Raw genomic sequence first — 24487 nt, 5'->3', positions numbered from 1 at the left:
GGTTCCAATCCCTTTATTGTAAACAAAACATCTCACAGGTGAGAGCAAATGTGTTGTCTTGACCTAAAAATAAAGTGAGCACAGAGTAAGAGTGTGGAGGCAAAGACCTCTGTTTTAGCAGGCCCAAAGTGTGAGGTGCGTCTCCCGTCTGCTGAAGGGCACAGACTCCATGCTTCTGCTGTTACTTGTAGTGAGCTGCCTCCTGGGGGCGCTCAATCAAAAGCCACTTTGCGTGAGCCGTGGCTTCTAAGAGAATAAGGATACACTGAGGTGGAGACAGGAAGATTAACAAGGAGTGCCGATAAAAAGAAAAGTAGCTGGCACTATAACTCCCAAGAACCTGCTGCGTTCGTGCTCTGGTGCACCCCTGATTAATGCACTGCATATGTTTTGTTAATTAAGCAGTTTAGTAAAGTGTGTGCGCATACACACCAACAGACCACACTCGCAATTTTTAAAGCCTAAAACAGCTTTATTTTAGCAGTGTCCCATCTGATTTTGCCTTAGCTGAAGTCTATGGGGAAAATACAATCCTTGATGTTTTTTCTCCAAAATCTCCCTCTTTCTAATTTCAAAATGTTGGAATGTGTATCAGTGCGGCATCTCAAAACACCGTTAGAATATCTGTTACATGGAGTGGCTGTTGAGAGTCCAATTGTTTCACGGATGGACACCAAAACCGGTATGATGCCCTTGGCCCCAGAATGCACACAAGTTTGGTTAAAAGCAAAATATAACAATTCTGTTTTCTGGATCTTCCTGAGGTGAAATATTACCTTCAGCCCTTGGATATGGGTTTAGAGCACTCAACATCCTGGAGATCAAGACGTCCAGATCCCTGACCACATAGTTCATCCTTTTGGAGTCTTTTTGGAAGATGAAGTGCGCATTCACTGAGAGTAGAGTTGTGTTGGGAGCAGTTTCAGCAGTTACACACAATCTTTGAACAGGAGCCAGTGGAGCACTTTCAGGGCAGACTTTACTAGCTCTTGATTCCGTGGTAAGGATTACCAATAGCACCTTTGATATTCAACTGCTGATGGGTAGTGAGTGAAATTAGATATTCTGTTATTACATATATTTCATTTGCAAAAGTATTTGTGTAGATCACTGAGGTGTCGAAAATCCTTAATAATTGACAATAGCAAGGCTTGCAGACTTAGGGCAAGTGTAAACAGCACAGAATAGAACATGGCATTTAAGAATGCACTGGCCACACATGTTATTTATGCACACCGATAGGTAACTGCACGGCTGAACTGCTCAGTGTCAGTAACTGTTCACCTACTTTGTCATAGTTTTCCACGGATTACTGGTATTTTCCGAGCCATCTATCACTGCTGATATCAGGTTAATGTACATCTAAGTCTTTGTTAATCATGATGCATTAATGTCTTAGACTGATATTTAGGAAACTACCACTCAACTAATTGTGGACGAATTTCCAACACATAAGTTTTTATTAACCTGTCCCTAGTGATCATTAGAATAAAGTTAATTTTGATACACTATGGACTAATTTTTAACCATCCACCACTCACTAGTTTCTTTTCTTTGCACAACAATGCCTGAACTCACCAACCCGCTCCGCAGTAAATCTGACGTTGTAGCACACCAAAGAGACACTCGGTCTCTTTTGGTGGGGCCCGATGATGAAGCATGTCATCACTAGGTGGTGAGTGAGGGCTTTCTTTAACGTCTTAAATGAAGCCGTTTACTTGCTCCTAACTGTGGTCAAATACAACCATTGGACACTCTTTTCTTGTTTATTGGGCATTAATGTCCTACACAAAAGTGCATTTCCCTACAGGCTTTCTGTAGCAAAGCCACATGTCCATTTAGTGCGTATAACAAATGACCGAGACAAGCCTAAGCTAAATTGGCTACAAGGATCCAAAGATTAGGCAACACAACAAGAAGACACTTTTCTGTATTAAATGATTATCTTAATACAGTCCCATTGCAGAGCTCCATACCTGTTCAAGACCTCCCAAACAAGACAATACTGGGGTTCTAATGGCAACCAGGGGTGAATGAATATCTGGCAAGAGAGAGTTGGTCTTCACTTGAGTAGCACAGCCTCGCCACTGCCTATATCCAAGATGCATATGTGGGAAACTTTGTAGATAGAAACCCATGCGTACATACTAGACCAGGCTTGAATACATTTTTGATATGTTTAGGCAAGTAAAAAATATAAAAACAGGGTTTAAATATATACCTCAGAAAATGCCTGCTTTATTCCACAGTTTAACCACTATTTAGGGTAGCCATGTGTCGAGACTCACATGCCTGTCTTCTGCTTGAGGCAGCAAAACTCAACCACTTTTAGGTTGCTTCTGGGTATCAGGGGTATGTCATTCTGTGACTCTGCCTGGACATCGAGAATGGTGACTCTGATACAATAGCAAACACATAAAGATGATGGACGGGAGTGCTGAAAGTTTTCAAATACTCACTCACCCCCAGTTGAGAAATCTGAGTTAAATCCATTGTTCTTTTGTTCACCATGCCACCCCAGTTTGGAACCACCCATATGCAAATCAGTATTGACCCTGTGCATCCTGGAACCAGTCCAGCCCGAACTGCCAAGCCAGGCCCTCCCTGGAATGGAAACAAGCCTTCTGGGACCGGTTTTGGGGTAACACCCTTCATCCGTCAGGCTAGCTTGAATCTAGTAGCACAGCGATCAAGGGACCCATGTGAAGGCACACTTTGGCCACTTAGGTCGAACATAGCAAACACAACAAGATGATGGACGGGGTGATTAAACTTTTCAAACACTCACCCACAGTCGAGAGATCTGGTTCAAATCTACTGTTCTTTTGCTCACCATGCCACCCCAGTTTGACTCTGCTTGATACAATGGCCTCAGCGACATACATTTACACAGAGCTTTGAGGCAAGCTCCTATTTCCATTGAGGCAAATGATGCAAGCCTAACCAGGACGGAGCCGTCAGAGTTCATGTGATGAGGATGGGATGCCTAGAAAACGTGCCAGCTCCTGGTTCAACAGGCCCTTCAAGGTAACACAGGGTTCTCTATCTTTCTTTTCTGGTTTTTTTCATGCCATCATGATTACACACATCTAGTAACCGCTGGCTTCCAATAGACAAGGTGTGTATTTGAACAGGGGCATATCAGCCACTTCCGAAGCAGGAGTTGAGGAATATATACGCGGTTGAGAAAACTGTAAGCAATCCAAGGATTTCACGAACCCTCTGAATAAGTGCAGCCTTTGTCCCCGAGCCCTTATACATGGCATACGGTTACTCTTGACTTCTTGGTGGCAATGCCAACCACTAGAGGTTTGACAGTAATTTGTTAATCTTTAATAATTTTCCATAATGATGCTAATTTCTAACTAAACCCCTACCACATGCAGACTCCTGGGCAAATCTACAACAGTTGTTCTACCTCAACTGGATTTATGTTCTCGTGTGTGTTATCCTAACAGGACTAATTTGGATCATGCAGTTATAAAAGGGTCCTCGAACAGGGTGCACTGTCATTACCAACCTATCAATTTCCCATTGTCTTCTGCATGACCTGTCATTCACTCAGGATACTTATGGGTGACGGCAGTATGGCTTCTTGCCTCGTCTGGACCTCTGCAACGACTAGCTCCAGACTTGGGAGGAAAGGCTGAGTGGGGCGACCCTACACACCTGCCGCATAGACCTCCATGGACAGGTGGGGATACTCCAATATACAGAAAAACACAGGATGTATATCACACCATGTCATGGCCATGTGAGGAGGCTGAGCTTTCTACCAAATGTTTCAGTAAAAGCACCCCTGAAGGTACATTCTCGAGACTGTGGTCAGGGCAGATGGAGCGTTTCTAGAGGGAATTCTCAAGACTATACCTTGGGCGGTTGTTTCTATCATGGCTGGGGCGGTTTGATACTGTTCACTGGAGGTTTCCAAGAAAGTGGACTTTTATACTGATTTAGGGTTTCTGGGGTGATATTGTGCTGTAAGGTTTCTGAGAAGAGGTTTCAAGTCAAGTAAATTTATTGAGTGCACATACCACCCAAGGGTCTCATGGCACTAGCGTACGACTCCAGAACCTTCTGAGAGAAAAATGGGAAAGTACTAGTGATCAAACAACCATGTTTTTAATTCTTTGCGAAATCGGTTATGCTCTATGATAGAGAGCAGATGGGATGGAAGTTTGTTCCAGAGAATGGGGGCAAGAAAGGAAAACAATCTCCTGCCGTTTTTTGCAGTACGCACTCTGAGTGAAGTAAGAAAGGATTTAGTGCTAGATATGAGCATCCTCGTTGGACCTGTACCAGCTAAGTTTTTTTTCAGATAGCTGGGTCCTCTTCCATACATAGTTTTATGTACTAGACAGTGGATTTTGAAAAGAGTATGTTTTCTTATGGGAAGCCAAAGGAGGTGTTTCAGCCTAAGGGCTGATGGAGCCCTAGAAGAAAGATTCAATACCAGTTTGGCACCGTGTTCTGCAGGACCTGTAGCCTGGAAAAGAGTTCTTCATTGATTGAGGCCAGCAAGGCATTACCATAGTCAATACGCCTAGGATCAAGCCTTGAATCAGTGGTTTCCTTGATTCGATTGGCATCCACTGGAAGATTTTTCTTAACCTACACATAATTCCATAGTTAGTACCTATTAGGTGGTCTACGTGATTTTTCATTGATAGTTGGTTATCAATCAACACACCCAGATTACGCACCACTGTTTTTGGCGTTGGAGAGGGACCTAGTTTCAAGATTGCGTATTGGAGTTTTGTAGTTAACAAGCCTCTGGTGTAGAGAAAGGGATACTGTAGTTCTGCCACAAAACCAGTTTTGGGGTTTTCTCCTTTGTTTTCATACACATAGCGTTTTGGTGTTCTATTTTCCGTTCCTTTTTTTCTGGATTATTTCACTGGATCGCCATGGCCCCTGGAAACTTTTAGTCATGTGTTTTTTATGTTTTCAGACATCTGTTGTGGAAGCCAAGGATTGCTACCACTAACATCCAGGCACATTTTCGATCTTATGGGCTGGGATTGTGGATACTCTGTGGAGAACATTACTGATACTTCCTCTATCATCTTTCCCTTGGTTCAAGTGTTTCATTCCACTACCCTGAATCTTTTGGACAATTGTCAGGAGTTCGGTGTTGTGTGCTGGTGTGGTGGGCCCACCTAACTGAAAATTGCAATGAGATGTATCAATGGTTCTTTGACCGCTTAGGGAATGTTGTCTGTTGGAGTCGGAGAGAGCTTGCAGTTTGCAGAGCTTAAGAGTCTGTTCCCCTCAGCCCCAATGTCTTTTGATACCGGAAACATTGTGTTCTTAAAAAGTAGCGCAAACACAAGGAGATGATGGATGGAGCTCTGAAACTTTTCAGACACTCACCCCTGTTACAGATCTCGGTTGAATCCATCATCATTCTTTAGATCACTTCGACACCCCAGTTCAAACCCAGCCATATGCAAATCAGTCTTGACCCTGTGCCTCATGGGAACAGTCCAGCGCGAACTGCCAAGCCAGGTCTTCCCTGGACCGGAAACAAGCATTCTGGGATCGGTTAAAAGCAGCACCTGTTCCTTTAGGGAACAAAGGCAGCTTTTTAAAAATATTCCTGTTTGGGAACGTGAACTCAGGCATGGTGGTATGCTGGTCCTTGCCGGCTACCATCCCTTTGTTTGAAGCTGCTCATGGGAATGTGGAGGGCGCTGGGAGGGGGGTTGAAAGGTCACAATAGCGACCAGTCTAATTAATATTCATTAGGCAGGTTGTCCTGCAACCCCCTGCAACAGGACATCTTGCAACATGACCTTTTTGTATGTAGGACGCATCAAAAAATGAAAGGCAGACAGCAAAAAGGTGGTATGGAAGCAACTTACAACCACTGTTTGCTATCAACCTTTTTGTACATCAGGCCTTATGCATGTGGTGGTTTCTATGCTTTTGTTAATAGTTGTCACTAGACATTTTGTGAAATGCTACAAAATAACTTCTCACATTTGGTCCAGGAGAACAGACACTATAACAATTTGATGAAAACAAGAAAAAGACGGTTGACTACAATTTTCTGCACGTCACGCCAGTTTTGATATGTGTACAGGTCCCGCGCAGCAAGCTCCGGCATCAACCGTCTATTGATGCCTCTGTGTTCCAGATCCTTAAGTTACAATTTGATGGGCGTGCGTGGAATGATAAAGTCCAGATTGCAAAAGTAAGATTTACAAAATTTCTTTATTGTTCAGTCGCTATCTAAGCTTTAGATTCCAACCAACGCGTTTCGTTCTCCATGGGAGAACTTCATCAGGGCTCCTATTGGGTTTTCCCACCAATCAGTGGGAAGCCTAGTTGAGTCTAGGGTCCTTATATCTATGAGATGACCTGAGCTCTGCCCAAATGTTTCCCGGCAAGGATGTCTGGATCAGTCACGACTTCACACGAAGCCTAGGTAAGAATTCTGGATTACAACTCCCACTCTTTTAAAGGCCAAGGTTGTATTCTGTGCGCTCAGAGATAGATCTATATGGATCCTGGACTAAATATATGTCCATAAACAATAAAAAAATTCAGGCGTACTCTTGAGCTCCCCACTCGGGAAGCTAGGGCAGCTTGTGTAATCTCACACTTGTCGGCGAGGGTCCCAGTATCTGTGAATAAAAGGTGGAACCATTAAGTGTAGTATAGTCTCCAGGCAATAACTCTGGAGTCTTATAAAGAGAAAAGTTCCAGCAGCCTTAGTGGGTCCGTCCGTAAGGTAAGTCGTTCGGGACCCTCGCTGACCCTAGACTCAACTAGGCTTCCCACTGATTGGTGGGGAAACCCATAGGAGCCTTGATGAGTTTTCACATGGAAAACGAAATGTGTTGGCTGGAATCTAAAGCTTTGATATTGACTGAACAATAAAGAAATGTTGTAAATCTTACTTTTGCAATCTGGGCTTTATCATTCCGCGCACGCCCATCAAATTGTAACTATAACAATTGAGCTACTGATGATGGAGTTCTTTCAGCCTCACCACAAACAATTACCCAATAATTGGCAAGACCCAGGTCTGCTACAACTTGGGGTTACACGAACCACTAAATACCAATCCAGAGAGGAAAAGCGATATTCTTTGCCACACATAAAATGATGTATAATATATGAACAGAAATATACGGAACTCTTCACCAGATATCATGCATCTCAGTATGAGAAAAAATCCAAATTATAACTAAATTCTGGGTGATTAAATTCCGAAAAATATATATTTGTTGCATATTTCCCAAAGAGGGCGCTTTGGTGGTAAAATACAAAAGTGTTTACTTACTTTCTTACATGTGTTTTCTTGCTCGTGGTCACCATGCTTACATGCTCCCGTGGACTGCCAACAATTACTGGAATTGCCATTTCCAAAATCCTGCAATCTTAATTATCCGTACCTCCTGCAACATATCATAGGCGTGAATTCCTACCAATGCCGCCGTGCTTGCCGCGGTTCTGGTCATTGTTCAGTTTTTCCATCTCTCATACACTGCAGCCCATTTTGAACATACTGCAATTTCAAAGGATTTGCACTCCATTGAATTTCCTCAATCATATCTGTTTATCTTCAGCAAATTGTCGTGCTGGTTCAAATAACACCCCATCAACCCACAGCGCACAAGATTAATGACATAAAGAGGCTATTGATTACCGCAGAACTGTCATGTGTATAACAATATTAGAGAGCAGGAAAGCATGATATGTTTATGTATTCCACTCACAGGGCACCTTCTGCCTCAGAAAGGAAATAGAAGGATCCTTTACCACATCTTAAAAGGAGGCATCCATCCCTAAAATATTTACACATGTGATAAACTTAATGCTGAAGGACAATGGACCATGGGCTGGGACTGCCCATCATGCAGCCATCCCCAGCCCAGGAATAGGATTCAGACCCTAAATAGGGTTCAAAGGATAGAGGGTTATTAAGACGTGTGCAGCCATGAAAACCAATGCTTCTCAGATTAAATTCTCTTTTTAAATTCAGGGGATTGTCATCTTTCTGTAAGAAAAAGATCAATTATTTTCTTATTAAAAGGAACAAACTAGGTTTAAGACATTGTAAGTGACTACTCGCCTGTAATAATTTAATACAAGCGATTAGTGATGTCATAGTGCCAGCCAGCAAACACCTCTTGTTTATGGGGTGGTAATGTCCTGGCTTGCCTCTCTCTTTTGCATGCTGCTGGAATACGGCCAAGGCCTCTTTGGCTCTTACTTGAGGACCAAAGATGCTTTTAGGACGAAGAACCTTCTCCAGGTAAGAGAGAGTACACCGGAGACAGGCAGCGCTATAGAGAAGTTTGCATCCGAATTACTGAAATAATTGCATACACGTTCTACAAAGAGCTCCTCCTTGGAGCCGTTGGTCCTTGTGTCTTCCAGGTACGACAGAAGGATCCCGCTAACAGTGCAACGGAGTATAGGTAACATCCTTGATGGGAATATGGAGTATCTGTCCAAGTCAAGTCAAGTTAGCAGATCCATACCCGCTGCTTCCACCCGGGCTGCACACTGGTGAGTATGGTTTGTCGCAGAAGCTGAAACTGTGTATAGCCTCATCCAACCCTCTGCAGGAGTCTGATTGTTGTGTTCAACTAGAATTCAAACCGTGACGGGAGAATGTTTCACAGCACCATACAGAAATACAAGTTATGTATTGTATTGTAATGGCATTTGTATAGAGATTACTACCCCTGACGAGGCGTCAAAACGCTTTTTCTGCGAGTAGCACGCTACTCCGGGACCCATAGAGGATTAGTGTTGAATTAGTATAGTGAAACATGCAAGTACATTTTAAGAGGTGGATAGGTTAGTCAGTTAGTCGGATTTGGAAGGATAGCAGTAGGATAGAAGAGGAAAAAAGGTTTGTACTTATATAGCGCTGGTTACCCCTTATGGGGTGTTGAAGCACCTACTCCGGAAGCCCATAAAGGATTAGTGGTGAATTAATATGGGGAAATATGAAAGTAATTTGAGTGGTGGATATTAGCCAGTTATTTGGAGTGAGAAGGATAGTGGAGAGATAGAAGGGGAAAGAAAGGTTTGCTTTCATTTAGCACCTGTTACCCCTGATTTTTTTTTATAACAAATTTTTATTAGTTTTGACATAAAGCATACATCAGTTGTAACAGTTCCCACCTCCCCTCAATAATGTACAATTGCGTCCGTCCAATGGAGCTCTAGGTAGTAGTCCCCATATTAAGCTTGGCCAACCAGACATGGGCCCATAAGGGCGACCCTAACTAGATGAGCACCTGTTACCCCTGATGTGTGTTGAAGCACTTTTCTGGCGAGTAGTACGCTACTCCGGAACCCATAAGGATTAGTGTTGAATTAGTATGGTGAAACATGAAATTAATTTGAGTGGTGGATATGTTAGTCAATTATTTGGATTGAGCAGGGTTGGGGAGGGGTAGAAAAGGGAAAAAGGTTTGCATTTATATAGCGCTTGTAACCCTGATGGGGTGTTGAAACACTTTATTGGCGAGTAGCACGCTACTCTGGAACCCATAAAGGATTAGTGGTGAATTAGTATAGAGGAATATGGAATTTGAGAAGTGAAATGTAGTCTGTTATTTTGATTGAAAAGGATAGTATAGGGATAGACGAGTGAAGGGGCTTTTTTTATTTCTTTTTTTAGGTCATAGCAGTAGGAGGAGGCTTTTGGATGAGTAAAAAGATTTTTGGGAGGGGAAGAGTCAGAGGGAAGAGTTTAGAAAGGTTTGTTTTGTGGAATCAGTATAGTAAAAGAGGTGTCAGATGATGCAAGGCGGGGTAGAGTAGGAGAGAGTCTAGAAAGGGTTATTTTGGGGATCATAGTGGTGGTATGGGATTTGGGATAAATGCGAGAGTGGATGTAGAGACTATATTGCTAGATGAATAGGGTGAGCGATAGGGTAGTGCATTAGAAAGAGTAGTAGAAAGAAGTTTGAGATGAGTCAGAAAGTTGGGCTAGAAGATATATTGAGAGAAGTATAGGCTGAGAAATAGGGTAGTGCGTTGGAAATGACAAATTAGAAGAAAGTGATACATATTTAGATCCATAAGTACATTGAAAGTATATAGATGCATAAAGGAGGTAAGTATATGCATTTTAAAGATATTGATAGAGGTACAGGATGAGAAATAGGGTATTGCATTGGATATGTCTTTTCAGAAGAAAAGTAACGGACACAGATCCAAGTAAATGGAGGTACATAGATGCACAATGGAAGCAAGTACATGTAGACCAAAGATTTTTTTTTAACATAATTATTCTACATGTTTATACAAAGCAATACATAAAGATAGGTACATATCTATAGTGAAAATAAATGCTTATAAACAGAGGGATATGCTGTAAATTCCTGTTTGTGTGTGGTGCTTATGTGGAGAAGAGCCAATTCTTGAGTAGTTTTCTGAAGATAAGGTGGTTGTCGGTGGATCTTATGTTGAAGGGTAAAGAGTTCCAAAGTTTGGCTGCTTGAACAGAGAAGGATGTGCCACCCATGGATTTTTTCTTGTATTTTGGGATTTTGTGGTTAGATGTGGAAAATTATTGAACAAATCAGACTACCCCATTGAGAGGGTGACCTCCAAAGTTTACTGAATAACAGCAAATGTTGCTGGATTACCAGACGATACACACTCCACAATGGACTTAACACTACTGACGAATGGATCCCAACTGTTTGTGCTTGAATCCCCTAAATTCCGCATTCAAATATAGTAAGCCTATTCTGGACAGATCATAAATGCTTCTATTCAACATACTTAATGCATCATATAATATACTCTATATTTACTTTACCCTTCGCTTTCTCTCCTTTGCTATCCTCATTTACTGCTTCAATCTGCTGTAACTGACTCTCTTCTGTCTTTTCTGCCCTATCTGGTCAGATGCACTTTTAGCTAAGAGTTCTCATCTGAAAAGCACCCATGTTCTAAACTATTTCTCTTCCCCCTTCGATTTCCTATAAAGCTGTGTCATAATTAGAACCCCTCTCTCACTTTTCACAATACGTTTTCCCCACTTTTCATAATAATTCTTGTTAGCTTTTCTGTATGTGTTGCTCCTGCTGTTTATTTTTTCCATGATGAGTTATTAATGCCCACAGATTTCTCCCCTTACTAATAAACACATGTTTACTGACACCAGCACTATTCACTTAGGGTAAAAACATTGTCAACATATTTACAGCAGAGAAAGGGCAATTGTTTGATTTTTTTTCTAAGTAGAAAACAGTTCTATAACCGTTACTGTTTTATATAGTCCTCTGCTGTAATTTTTTTTTATCTTTGTTTGCATGTAATCCCTTTTGCAGTACACAATGTCATCAGTACTGTGTTGCCTTAATTCATTGAGCATGTTTTGTTTACAAATACTCCTGTGAATGTCCCTTTTAGTTTAAAATATCACACCTCCTTTAATACTTGATTACGCTGTTTTTATTTAGATATATATGTCTTGCGTTCTCCATCTATTGTCTCATAGATGCACTACAGGTATCTGACTAAAAGTTAAAAATATGTACTGTGAATGAAACCTGTTTAGACGTGGTTTCTGTTAAATACAGAATTCACAACAAGGAAGGGCAGTATAGAGCCTAGCATCAGGCACACAGAGGGAGCCAGAGAAAGGACAATATCCTAGGTGGATAGTCAGGCTTTTCCTTGGTGAGTGGTCCAAAGGGATGCCGGGTTCACCCTATTGTCTATCCACCCCAGGTCATGGAGCTTCTTGTCCTAAGGTAATTAATAGTCAATTCAAGGATTGTCTTGCACTTTTGTCAAAAACAGAGGGTTGGCTGCCTCAGCCTCTAGAGGCATTATGGTAGATTGTGCTGTGATGAGAGACAGATCTTTGTAGAATTAGCTGACTTACACGTATACAGCTGAACAAGAGCATGAACAGGAGGTCAACATAGGTTGCATAAGGTATCGGTTAGAAGCAGCTATAGCTCTAGTGTTAGGTATCTTCAAATGTTTTGATAGCCATCACAAAAGTAACGGCAGCAACACTCCTGTTATATGGATGTCTGTTACTACGCTATTTGCCTGTTTGCCTGGGAGCCTGTTTGCAAAACTGACCGAATTCACGAGGGAATTCCTGAAGACAGCGAGCCTTTCTTCTGTGCAGGAAGCGCACTTCCAGCATTACTTAGGACTGTTAGTCCCCCTCGCCGCCGCTCTTGACATCGAGTGGCCGCCGAGTGGGGGGACTACAGTTCCCACAATTCCTGCGCTGGCCTGCCCCGCCCACCAACCAGCACTTCCGTGCCCGGAGGCACAAAACACAGCTGCTCCCTCCGCGTCGCAGGACGAGCCGGGCGAAGCCCGGGCCAATGGCGGGCCCGTTTAAGCCCGTTCAAGACCGAATAAGGACGGGACGGCCAGACTACTAACATCTCCTGTAAGACCTTAAGGCGCAAGGTTAGTGTCAAGTTAGATTATTATTTGTGTGGTCCATTTGGACGGGAGGTTTAGTAATTTTATAACAGTGAGTATGGCGACTCCACCAGAAGAAGCCCTTAATGGCAGAAAGTCTACAGGAGGTTCTCTATTGGGAACACTTGATAATTTTCGGATTAGGGTATCGTCAGCCCTGTCCAAGGATATAGAACTTACGAAAAACAGACTATCCTTGGACACCCTGTTCGATAAGCGATCATCTTTGGGGAATCTAGCAACAGCTAGATCACCGTTGCCTCGGTAGGACGATTTCCAGGGAACACTCCCTCCCTTGGGGGTGGTGGGGATTATCCCTTCTCCCCACCTAGATCTCACTGACGAGCTAAGCATGTCTTCATCTATGAGTTTGCTCCCCCATCCTGGTGCTCGAAGAGTTCCCTCACCTAACATCAAAACTCGCTCAGCCTGTAATTTAAAATTAGGCCCGGCACAGTTAGAGGGGGGGATGTTAGCGAAAAGAAAACGTCCCGGCCCACCGATCCAAGCGGAGGGAAGGAAAGCAAAGTGTTCAAAGAAGACTGCTTCAAAGGAGGTCGCAGTAGTAACGTCATCTGGTAGCCAAACTCAGACTGTACCAGCTATTAGTGAAGGGCATGGAGGGCCACAGGTACCTGTAAGGAATGAGTCTCATTTTGATCTGGGCCAACCGTTTTGGAAAAAATAGGAGGGAACCATTAAGAAGCTATGCAACCCAATATATGATCGGTTGGAGTCTATTGAAAATAGACTGGTGTGTTTGGAACTTTCGTTATCTACAGTCCAGAAGCAGGTTGGAACACGGCATAGTGCTCCAAACTCTCAACGAAAATCACCAATAGCTCAAAATCCATCGGATTCTTCCACTTCTGGGGCAATCAGTGTGAAGGCCAGAGTGTCTGAGGCAGTCAATATGGTGCCTTCTCTGGCACCACCGCCAGCTACACTGCCAGACATTGGGAACATAGTGGGGACGGAGCGAGTGCCCCATGTTACAGAGAATAGACCAGTAGTAACTTTATCAAATCCATCATTGGGGTCTGCAATAAGTACTGTGGGGTCTGTAAGACGTTCTGTGGCTACCTTACCGACTATTGATCTCCCACCTGAATCAGCACCATACGTGGTAATACTAGTGGGAGTACCTCCAGTAGCCGAGGGCAAGCGAGAAACCTATGGGGAGTTGAAAAATAAGTGTGTCTTTTGGCTCAACAAGTATCGTCCATTACCACCGAACATTCTTACAGAAATTCTGTTTGCTAGGAGAGTGAACTGCTTGGGAAGGAGCCTTAAGTCGACTGAAGGGGACTGTATCATTATTAACTTCAAAGACTGGAGTAGTGTAAACTACATTTGTAGCTGGCCACTATCTGATCGGTCCCCCCAGATACAAACATTCCCCCTATCATATTTCTATGGCCCTAGGGTACCCATTGGAAGGAATATTTTTACACTGGGAGAGCAAACTAATGCATGTCCTTTGGGTAATATAAGGCTGTTTAATAGGTTTGAGGCTTTGTCGGGGTTGGGTGATTGTGACTGACGCTATGTGCCCCAAAACCCTGCATTAAGTGTTGTGTCTCCAGGTATAGGTGAGGATGGGTGTGATAAGAGGGTAGTTGAAGTGACTGCCCATGATTGCAGCCACATAGAGAAAGGTGCCTGCAGCTCAGTCATGAAAGGTACTGGAAACATAGATGAGGCATCAGGAATGGGATCAATGTCCATGCAGAGTGAGGAATACCAAGCGCCCGAGAGTTCTCCAGAATCAGGAGAATTAGTTTGTGGTCATGCTGGGGTGGTATGTCAAACATCGTTTATTTCATGGAATGTGGCAGGTGTGGGGACTAAACTTAACTCACCCGCCTGGATGGAATTTATTGATACATTTGACATTTGTCTGCTCCAGGAGACTTGGGCCATTGATCCTGTGTTTAAAGAGGGCTATTTAAATGTTTATGTTCCCGCAGTTAAAAAACACCCAGGTCGCCCTATGGGGGGCTTAGTTATTTGGGTCAGGCAGAGTCTTAACTGTCATAGCCATTTACTTCCCGGGTCAAACTGCGATATTCTTACCGTAAGGCTTTGCTTCCCTTCGAATTTGAAAATAGACATTTTTAATGTCTATGCTAGGGGTCTCCCCGGAGGTAAGAAATCCGAGGTGGTAGTAGCCTTGGACACAATGCTTCAGGCAACTCCTGGAATTGTATTGCCAATAATAGCAGGTGATTTTAATACCACTTTCGAGCCATTGGGCCCTGACGATATGCACCTAACGGATGAAGAGGATAGCAGATGGGGAGTTCCCCAGCTTGATACTAATCCCATAAGAAAGTGGACTGAGGCTGCAATTCAATTGAAGGGCCTCTGTATGGGGCATCAGTTGAGGGCAGCTAATGGCCGTACACCATTGGATAGAATGGGCAAGGCAACGTTTGATAACGGTAATAGAGCAAGTCATATAGAGTATCTACTTGTTCCTCTCAAGTTGTGGTACACCCTTCTTGATATGGAGATAGTGGACCGCATTGAGAGTGACCATAATCCCATCTCCGCGGTGTTTAATTTGGGTTTAAAGAAGGTGGATGAAACGTCTAGGGGACCCATTGAGTCGAACCTAGTTCTAACTAATGATGAGCGCCGCCTAAAGTGGTGCCAGGTGGCAGAACATCAGGACATCATTACAGAAATTGAGGATGGCTTGGAAGGTGTCCTGGCGACTATGGAGGTAGAATCTAATCATGGGCTCCCGTAGAGAGCTTTTATGGATGCCCATTTCTATTTTCTATTTCTATACGGAATTTGTTAAGCGCGCGGTCACCCAGGGGTTTCATGGCCCATGATATCTACTTTACTAGTCTGAAAAGCTACTTCTGTAAGTCTCGTCAAGGCAAAAGCGTGCAAATTCGTAGAGCAGAGAGTTGGTATGACGGCTCCTGTCGTGAAGCCAGGGGGGGAGCTATCCAAAGCACTAAAAACAAAGGACCCAAGTAAAGTAAAGGCGGCTAGAGCCAACTATAGGCACAAACAGTTTACTGCTAAAAAAGCATGGGAAGAGTGTAGAAGGCAGGACCTCAAAGAAGCTTGTAAAGCTAAGAACAAAAAAGCTTTTTGGGACTTTTTCAAATGGGGTAGGGATGGACAACATGAGACCCCCCAAAATAATGTTGCCCAAAGTGCATGGGTTGATTATTTTAAGCCACAATACGCCGCTAATGAAGCAGGTTGTACAGAGGGAACGCGGGTCCACGTTTTCTATAATGAAGTAGTATTCACGGTAGGAGACGTGGACAGAGCATTAGATCTGGTGACCGCGGGCCGTGCACCTTGAATGGATTGTGTCCCCGCTGACTTGTTTTTACACAATAAGGGAAGATGGCGGTTGTATATTATGCATTTGGCAAATGCCATCGCCCAGGGGATGGAAGTCCCACAATCATAGAAATGCGCGGAAATAGTTCCGGTATTTAAAAAAGGGGACAAGTCGTTAGCAGGCAATTACAGGCCCATCAGCCTGATCGACTCTGTCCAAAAAATCATGGGACGGCTGGTTTTGGGAAAAATGCAGACGTGGATGGATGATGATAACATCTTGAGTCACCTCCAGGCTGGGTTTCCACCCAAGACCAGCATCATAGACCAGGTCTTCCGATTCATTATTTTATTTTGGCGCACTGTGGTTTTGGATAAAGGTACTCTTTATGCCGTCTTTGTAGACTTAAGGGCGGCCTTTGACTTGGTGCCCCGCAACAAATTGTGGCAAGTGCTGGAGGAACTAGGGATGCCCCCTGAGTTGCTGTGTTTAGTCGTCCGGTTACATGAGGGTACGTTTGCTCGGGTACGGTGGTGGGGCAAGGGAGATGTTACGGAACCCTTCCCTGTTGAACGAGGGGTGAGGCAGGGTTGCGTCATGGCGCCTACCCTGTTCTCTCTCTTTGTGAACGGGTAGCGAGTTTTCTCTCCTTGGTCCCGACTGATGCCCCTGTGATGTGTGGTGAGCGAGTCCCGATCCTCATGTTCGCGGACGACACCTTAATAATTTCAAAAACTCCCAGTGGCCTTCAGCATGCCCTTAAGCGCTTTGAGGACTTATGCCTAGAACGGGGCTTGGAAATAAATATAGCCAAAACCAAGTATATAGTCCTTACTGACCGTAAATTTACTGGGTGTACCAAACCCTATAGAGGGAGGATATACATGAACAACTCCCAGCTTGAGCAGGTTGAAGCTTTTACCTCCCTGGGGGTTACCCTTCAGAAAGATCTGGGATGGACTAGCCAACTAGAACTAGCAGTCCTTAAGCATCGCCAGCAGGCAGGTATCCTTCTTAAAAGGTTTAAGTCTTCTGAATCAAAACCCATTAGCCCACTGCTAGAAATATATGGGATGAAGGTACTTAGTTCGGCTCATTTACGGAGCTGAACTATGGGGTTTTGAAAAATTGGGGAGTCTGACACTAGCAGAAAATGAATTCCTAAGAAAAGCGACTAGTGTCCCGGCAAGTACCCCGCTGTTACCTTTAATGTGGGACCTTGGGAAAAAATCTGTCCAAGATCTTGCTTTCCTACGCCCGCTCTTGTACTGGCGTAGGATATGGACCACAGAAGAGCTTCAGCATTATGCAGAGGGCCTAAAAGAAATAATAGCGAAAGATTCCTCACAAAAAATACATTGGCTAAAGGCTATAAAGTCTCTGCTAATTAGCCTGGGAATGAGGGAACTTTGGGATGACCCGGTAAATGCTGTTTTTCCCTCTAAAAAAGTTCTGAAGATCAAATATTGGGAGATGGTTACATTAAATGCAAGAATGAAGGGCCTCTCTCTGCACCTTACAGGTCGCTTCCTGGAATTCAAGGTCTACCCTAAGCTGGAATCGTATTGGGATGCCATTGAAAAGCAGTTTGACCGTAAACTCTATTTTCAAATCAGAGTAGGCTCCCTTCCAACAAGGTCATTCATAGCTAATTGGGTAGGCGAAAACTATCATGACAAATGCCCTAGGTGCAGGGAAGAACAAGAGACGATAAGTCACCTCCTTTTTTTCTGTCCCCTCTATGTGGCCCCTAGAGAGATGTGGATTAAACCAATATGTAAACTAATCGGTATCAGCAGACATGAGGAGGCGTTAAGAATCTTGTGTACAGACCCCAATCCCCCAATTGCCATAGCAGTGGCAACATTTTTAAAATGGGCATGGATAATTCGGGCAAGAGCACTATGAAAATAGATTGAGAATATTATTTAACCTGTTTATTTGCACTGTAAACGTTGGGATGTAGCTGGGACATGAGCCTTGCAATATAGCATCTGACCCACATAACTGATGAGTTTTATAAATTTTAAGGATGTGTTTTTAGCTATGTGATATTCAGCAATTGTCTTTTGGAGTTCAATTCTTTTAAAAAAAATATTTAGTGTATAATCTTCTTAATGACACCTTTAAATCATTGGGAAATGTGATTTTATGGTTTACTTTTATGACTTAATTGTAGAATAAAGTTTATGAAATTTTGAATTTGAGACGCATCATGAAAATAAATAAAAAATAAAGCAACTATGTTTCCTGAAGAACTATGTGTACCGAAGATTCCTGGTTACCAAGCCAATGAAAGACTCATCTAGACCAGGGAAGAAATTTACATCTGGTATAATTCACCTTTTTCCTAGGTACGCACAGCTTTTATAACACTATGATGTTTTAAGTATAGCCTCAATTGGCTCATCTGTCTTCATAAGAAGATTCCTCACCAAGATTTCATTATCATATTTCCACACCACTAGTAGCAAGTTCCCTTCGGGGCAGACAGGCCTGTGACCGGTCTTACCCGCAACCTGCTGGCTAGAAGAGTCAGGAGTTCCTGTACGCCCCATCTGCAGGTGCTCTCAGCAGCTGCAGCTGAGTTTGCTGCACGTGGCCCAGACCGCTAAACTCAGAGTGTGCAGTCTACTACTCGCAGTTGCACTCCCGAAGCGACCAGAGGCTTTCTGCAGCTCCTTCTGTGTGTTAAGTTTCCGATTCCTTTCCTGGTTAGGGGTTGGTCACAACAGTCTGTTCATGGATCAGTCCTGCTTAATCCCTGTATTGTACCATTCCGAGGCACTTGTACACCCAGAGCAGATACACCAATTCTGCACTGAGCAGAACTTCACACTAAAGCGATGTAGGCCTAGGAATGGGTTGAGCACACAGCACAGAAACTTAAAAAATTTGTGAGCTTTTAGGCCTCACTCCAGTGACAGGTTGAAAAGTGACCAATATGAGGAAGCAATTTGGGTGCCCTTCCCGGTCCAACAAGACGGCAATCCGTGAGATAGGCCTATGTCATGGCACACACGCATGACCCATGTTTGTCTAAGACAACAAAAATCAGCATTAGGGATCCAGCCATCAATACAAATGGGCACTCAGGGCAGGGCTGCACGTCTTTTACTATGTAGAGGACTTTTTTGTTCTAACACTGCTCTTTAGCGAAATCTAGCAAAAACAAATCTGTGTTGTGACTTTACGGACAAGCTGGGAGGAGTGGACAGTTGCGCGGAGAGTGTATGGGTGTGGGCACATGGGGGAAAGCAGCATATGGAAGAAACACATGAAAACACAAACTCCTACAGAGTACTAAAAGAAAAAGAAAAAGTAGCGCACAGATGTGAGCCATGGAAAGATACAAGACATCCAATCAAAAGGATTCTATGCTCCAGGGGAGGGATAAATACAAGATGATTAAGGAAATAGAAGTAAATGAGATTGCCAAGAAAGAAAACAAATGATAAGCAATGGCTTACGCAAAGCCCACTCTATGTACTGGTATTGTACACAATAACTCTGACAGCAGAGAGCTAAAGGCTGTCTGTAGGTGAGATCTAAAATAATCTTGAAGCATTTCCCAAAACACAAACACAGTCTGCGGTTTAACATTGCATTGCACAGATCTTAAAGTAGTTGGCATTTACCTGGGGAGGGAGGTGCTTATCTGGAGTCTGGGCAGAGCTGGAATGACCTCGACTGTGCAGCCGCTCGTCTTCAAGCCTGGAAGACTTTCCAACTGGCAGTCACTGAATACTCCAAATACTGATGTGTGGTACCCTGAGGCAAGATAGAAACATCAAATGTCAAAGCTCCACCACCCTCATATGGAAAAAAGAAGTTAAGAGGAAAACAAGAAAATACAGAGCCGACCATATTAAGAGACCGCTTTTACTCAGCCGAACATGTGAATACATTGGAGCAAAGAACATTTCAAAGCATTTGCAGACCAGACCAGCCTCACTCTGGAAACCAAAAACTCACTAACTGATTCATACATTTAGAAAGGCACATTCTTCCCATACTGACACGACAAACCTACTCAGACTGATCTACAATGGAAACCCCAGAACTGTTTGGAAAGTCATCCTTCGACTACTGAATGCGTTGCAGGGTCACTCTTTTGAGATTTCATTATAAAATGGATTATAAAAGTAACAAAATGGCTCGACTTAAGTACTCTAAAAGCAATGCGTTAATTCTCTTAAGGCCTCAATAAGGTCCCTCAAAATGTGTTGATAGTCGCAAAGTATTTCACACTATCAGCATACGCAAGATATTGCCTAATACAGAATGCCAGAAACAGAAGGGAATACAGATGACTGCAAATATGAGACAGCCATTGGCTCTCATAATACTGGACCCAGGGAATATTGACAAACTTAGTGCATGTGTTACCCAGACACTGAATATGAGCCAGACACTACAATAAATATGTATGGAGCACCACGCATGATCAAGGATTAGACTGCAAGTTGAACTGAATGTATAGGTCTGAAGCAGAATAAAATAAGGGTTGGTCGTATCTTGACACTTCGGGGTACCACAGTCGAGCGCTCAGGACTTGAACCATAGGAACCTGTGCGATGACTGAGTTAGCTAATGTGAGGAAACAACTTTCTTGGCAATGACCCACAATTCTAGTCACATTTGGTAGTTTACAGTGAGCAACAAGGACAACCTCAAAGAAACTCTATATAGGTAAAACACAACATAGCACAGTAACACGTTAATTACTTCCAATATCCACAAAAATATAATAAAAAATTAAAATAGGAACGCTATAATAACAATGAAGCAAAAGAGAGAGGGGTTTTGAATATTAAAGCAAGAACAATTCGATTAAAATAGGTAAAAATCATAAAAGGTAAGCTAAAGAAGCATCAATCAAACAGTTACTTGGTGGGAGGATTATGTTCATCCCATTTACCTCAGAATAATTCAAAATACTTTTTATTATAAAAAAAATAGATTATCCCTTTACTCATGAGGTGAGTGGAATGGATGAAAACATTGAGTACCAAGAAAAAAGTTTAATTAAAAATCTTTAAAAGCCACTAGCGGGCAGAAGAGTTTCTAAAACATTCATTACGGCTGAGGTAAGTTACAGGGAGTTCAGTTGTTGGAAGTGTTTGAGCACAGCTAATTACCTTGATGAACACTATGTACTTGGGGATTTTAAGTTATTTTATTTCTGCAGCTTTCTGTTCAAAATCCTCTCTTTCATCAGCCTCATTTGCACATCGTGGTGGTCAATGCAATTGTTCGATCTAGACCTGTCTACGTGCTTATCTGGGAGTCACCAAGGCTGTCTTATCTTAACTGTAGACTCTCTTGAACGCTGCAGGTCATTTAATAACTGGATTAAATAAGTGGGGCTGTGCTGTCTTATGTGTTTCCTGCAACAAGTCAACAGTGCATTGACAAAGTTTCTGGAAGAGAAATGTTGTGATCTTATTTCACGCTCTTCTTCTTCCTTTGCTCTTTCCTGCTGTTCAGCCTAGTTGTCTATAGAATGTGATGACTGCATAGAATGTTGGGTGCAGGGGGTTAGGCAGTTGGTGTCAGCAGGCTGAGCAGTAAGGATATACTGCTCCTGGTGGGGCATATTTTATAGCCTAATTACCATCTTGGTTTCACCTTAAGCTTCCTGTAACTTACCTACAAATAAAGTTACTACTTGAAATCAACTACCTGACTTCTTGAAGATTCATACTTTGTAACAAGAACCATATTTTGGACACACCCCAAAATGGTTTCCGGGCTTCTCAAAACACTGAAATATGCACTCCTAGCAGTGTCTGATACACTTTGCAGTGACTTGGAATCTTGGATGAATAGAGTTCATCAGCTCTGATTCTGCTGGATCTAAGCGCCGCATATGACATGGTGTCACTTAACTCCTTAAGTGCTGCCGTCGGCCAACGGTCGTCACGGGCACTACCTCCCCAGTGCTGCGTGCGACCGCTGGACGTCCATTTCAGCACTGGATAATGGACAGCGCAGCACTGGGGAGGTCTATTTACGAAGCTCCCAAGGTGTTAAGGTGCTACTGCAGAGATTACATGAAATAGGGATACGAGGGTCAGCTCTGACCTGGATGACCTCTTTTTAGGTCTCACCTGTCGATGCGCATGCGCATCGAGCAAGCGAGACTATAGGGGCTCATCCACACTTTATCTAACTTGCAAGGAATCGTGGCGATTCCTTGCAGTGCCCGTGACTTTTAAGCTCAATGCGCATGTGCATTGAGCTTAAAAGCGCGTGCACATGCACCCAGCCGCCTACTCTCTCTCTCAGCCTTCCCACAACTCCGCCCCCTCACTACTTGATTGCACGGCCGCTAGGCCGTGCCTCCCCTACTCTCCTCCCCCCTCCTCCTCTCCTCCCCTGCCTGCCTGCCGCTAGGCCGTGCCTCCCCTACTCTCCTCCCCCCTCCTCCTCCTACTGCCGTGTCGCACCTCTCCCCTCTCCGCCCCCTCCCCTGCCAGCCGTGTTACGGTGAAAGGCTTGTTTATTTTACCCGCCGTGTCTCTGCTGCTTCCCCCTGTCCTGTCTCTCCTCCTCCCCCTCTCTATACCCTCCCCCTCCCCCCCACCACTCCCATCAAGTCCCTCTGGCCCTTCCCTCCTCCCCGGACCCCTCCTCCCCTGCCCCCTCCTCCCCTGCCCCCTCCACCCTTTCTTGTTACCACTTGTAAAGAGAAAGCGGGCCCATTCACAGTATGGCGTGCAGGCACAGGCTGCACTTTGGGGTCGACCAGATCCACCCAATCTGTTTAATCCTGGCGGCAAGCGGTTGGTGTGTCGCAGGGGTCTCCACAGGTCTCACCAGGTAGGGTTTACCACTGACCGCAGTTCCAGGACGCGTTCAACTTGTTTAATTTTCTTTATCGGGAATGCTTCTTGTCAGAGGATTTAGCTCTTCAAGTTAAATCTCGATGTTATTCAAATATATTGTTACTTGGAGATTTAATCTCTTTATATGGTCATGCCCGTAAACTGTAGTTAAATTGCATCTTTTATTAAGTAGATGTTTTCGACATGAAAGTCCAGATTACATTCTGTTACGCTGACGTGCATTTTTGCGAACTTGTTTTATGTTTTCTTTTTGAATATCAGTAAGTAATCATTTCATCGGTTTCTTACATTAAAAGGTTTCGGTTTGGAGAGTCGATTTTAGACGCCTGTCTGTATGCGGGTAGAAAACGGTGCTTTTAAAATTTGAGACAAGATCATTGTTGGTTTATTAAGGGTGTAAATACATTTACCCTTTCTATGAAAAGATGGAATAGTGTAACAAGCTTATTCCTAGTTTCGAAGCGCAAAGCAAGCGTGCTGGGCGTAGAAACCTGACCCCACATGGATATCCCTCTTTGGGTCTAGTTAGTGAAAATAGCTCAGATATGGACTGGTGGAGCCCAGACAGGAGTGACATGGGCCGGTCTTATTAACACATGCGATGTGTATATTACTCACTGGGTTTGTCTGGTTCGGTTGTTGGCTTTTTGGTAATTAATTATTTTGTAGGGAACAACTCTTTAATTGTTGAATAGGTTGCTTGGCTTTGCAGGGGTCTTTGGTTGTGCCACAAGAATAGCAAAAAAAAAGTCTACATCTGGGCTTGCTGCCAACGTGCTTTAATTAAATATTGCATATTCTAATTGAACAGTGCCACTGCTTCCAAAAATCAGGTGGACTTTGAAGACTTTTAGGAACCAATTTTATTTTGAATGCACACCGCATAGAAATTATTGGCACATAAGAAATGTGATACTGCATTTAATCACTGTATACCGACACAAAATGCCACATTTAAGTATTCCTGTCGATGACATGTGGTCAGGCACCCTCAACCCCTCACCCTCACTCACCCTCAACCCCTCACCCACACTCACCCACACTCACCCCCACTCACCCTCACTCACACTCACCCTCACCCACCCTCACTCACCCTCACTCACCCTCACTCACCCTCACTCACACTCCCTCACCCTCACTCACCCTCAACCCCTCACTCACCCTCAACCCCTCACTCACCCTCAACCCCTCACCCACCCTCAACCCCTCACCCTCACTCACCCTCAACCCCTCACCCTCAACCCCTCACTCACCCTCACTCACCCTCACCCTCAACCCCTCAGCCTCACCCTCACTCACCCTCAACCCCTCACCCTCACTCACCCTCACTCACCCTCAACCTCATGCTAAAGATTTACAAAAAAAACCATTAACAATTCTAAAAGCACTAACTCTAATGCTGCGAGACCTATTGCATTTCTAATGCTTGTTTGAGTGAGTGTTCATTTCAAGTAGCACCTCCCTCGTTTAAGTCTCAACAACAATCCCTTCAATATGGAGTCCCTCATGGCGCCCGCTGAGTCGAACCTTATTCAATATATACGTCCAACCTCTAGCACATGTGGTGAAATCTTTTGGGCTCTCACTGCTATAGTACATGGACGATACACAGCTTATTCTTTAACTCTCGACTAACCCAACTCAAGACATGGTCTTCTTTCAGAAAGGGATGCTTGCTGTTGCCAAGTGGATGAATAACAACTGTTTAAAATAAATGCTGACAAAACTGAAATCCTTCTGTTAGGAAAACATAACCACGCCTAGGGAGATCTCTAGAGGCCGTTAAGTCTGGGACCCCCTTGCAAGCCTAAAACAACGCTATCTCTTTCGAAGCCCAAGCCACATCACTGGCAGGGTGTGCTTTGGTCTTTTGAGAAGCCTCAAACCT

At 43.7% G+C, this 24487-nt stretch overlaps 1 protein-coding gene across 1 annotated transcript in view; it reads right to left on the bottom strand.

The window, feature by feature from the left end:
- The window catches only part of TRAPPC9 (trafficking protein particle complex subunit 9), a 2424721-nt gene that overhangs the window by 1810956 nt on the left and 589278 nt on the right, over nt 1-24487 (bottom strand). Inside the window, exon 14 of the mRNA XM_078686702.1 lies at nt 19387-19519. Within this exon, the coding sequence (XP_078542828.1) occupies nt 19387-19519 (133 nt within the window). The remainder of the gene's footprint in view (nt 1-19386; nt 19520-24487) is intronic.

Source organism: Lissotriton helveticus, chromosome 4_1 (genome assembly GCF_964261635.1).
Source record: "Lissotriton helveticus chromosome 4_1, aLisHel1.1, whole genome shotgun sequence".
Taxonomy (NCBI): Eukaryota; Metazoa; Chordata; class Amphibia; order Caudata; family Salamandridae; genus Lissotriton; species Lissotriton helveticus.
This window is presented reverse-complemented; position numbering and strand designations above follow the sequence as displayed.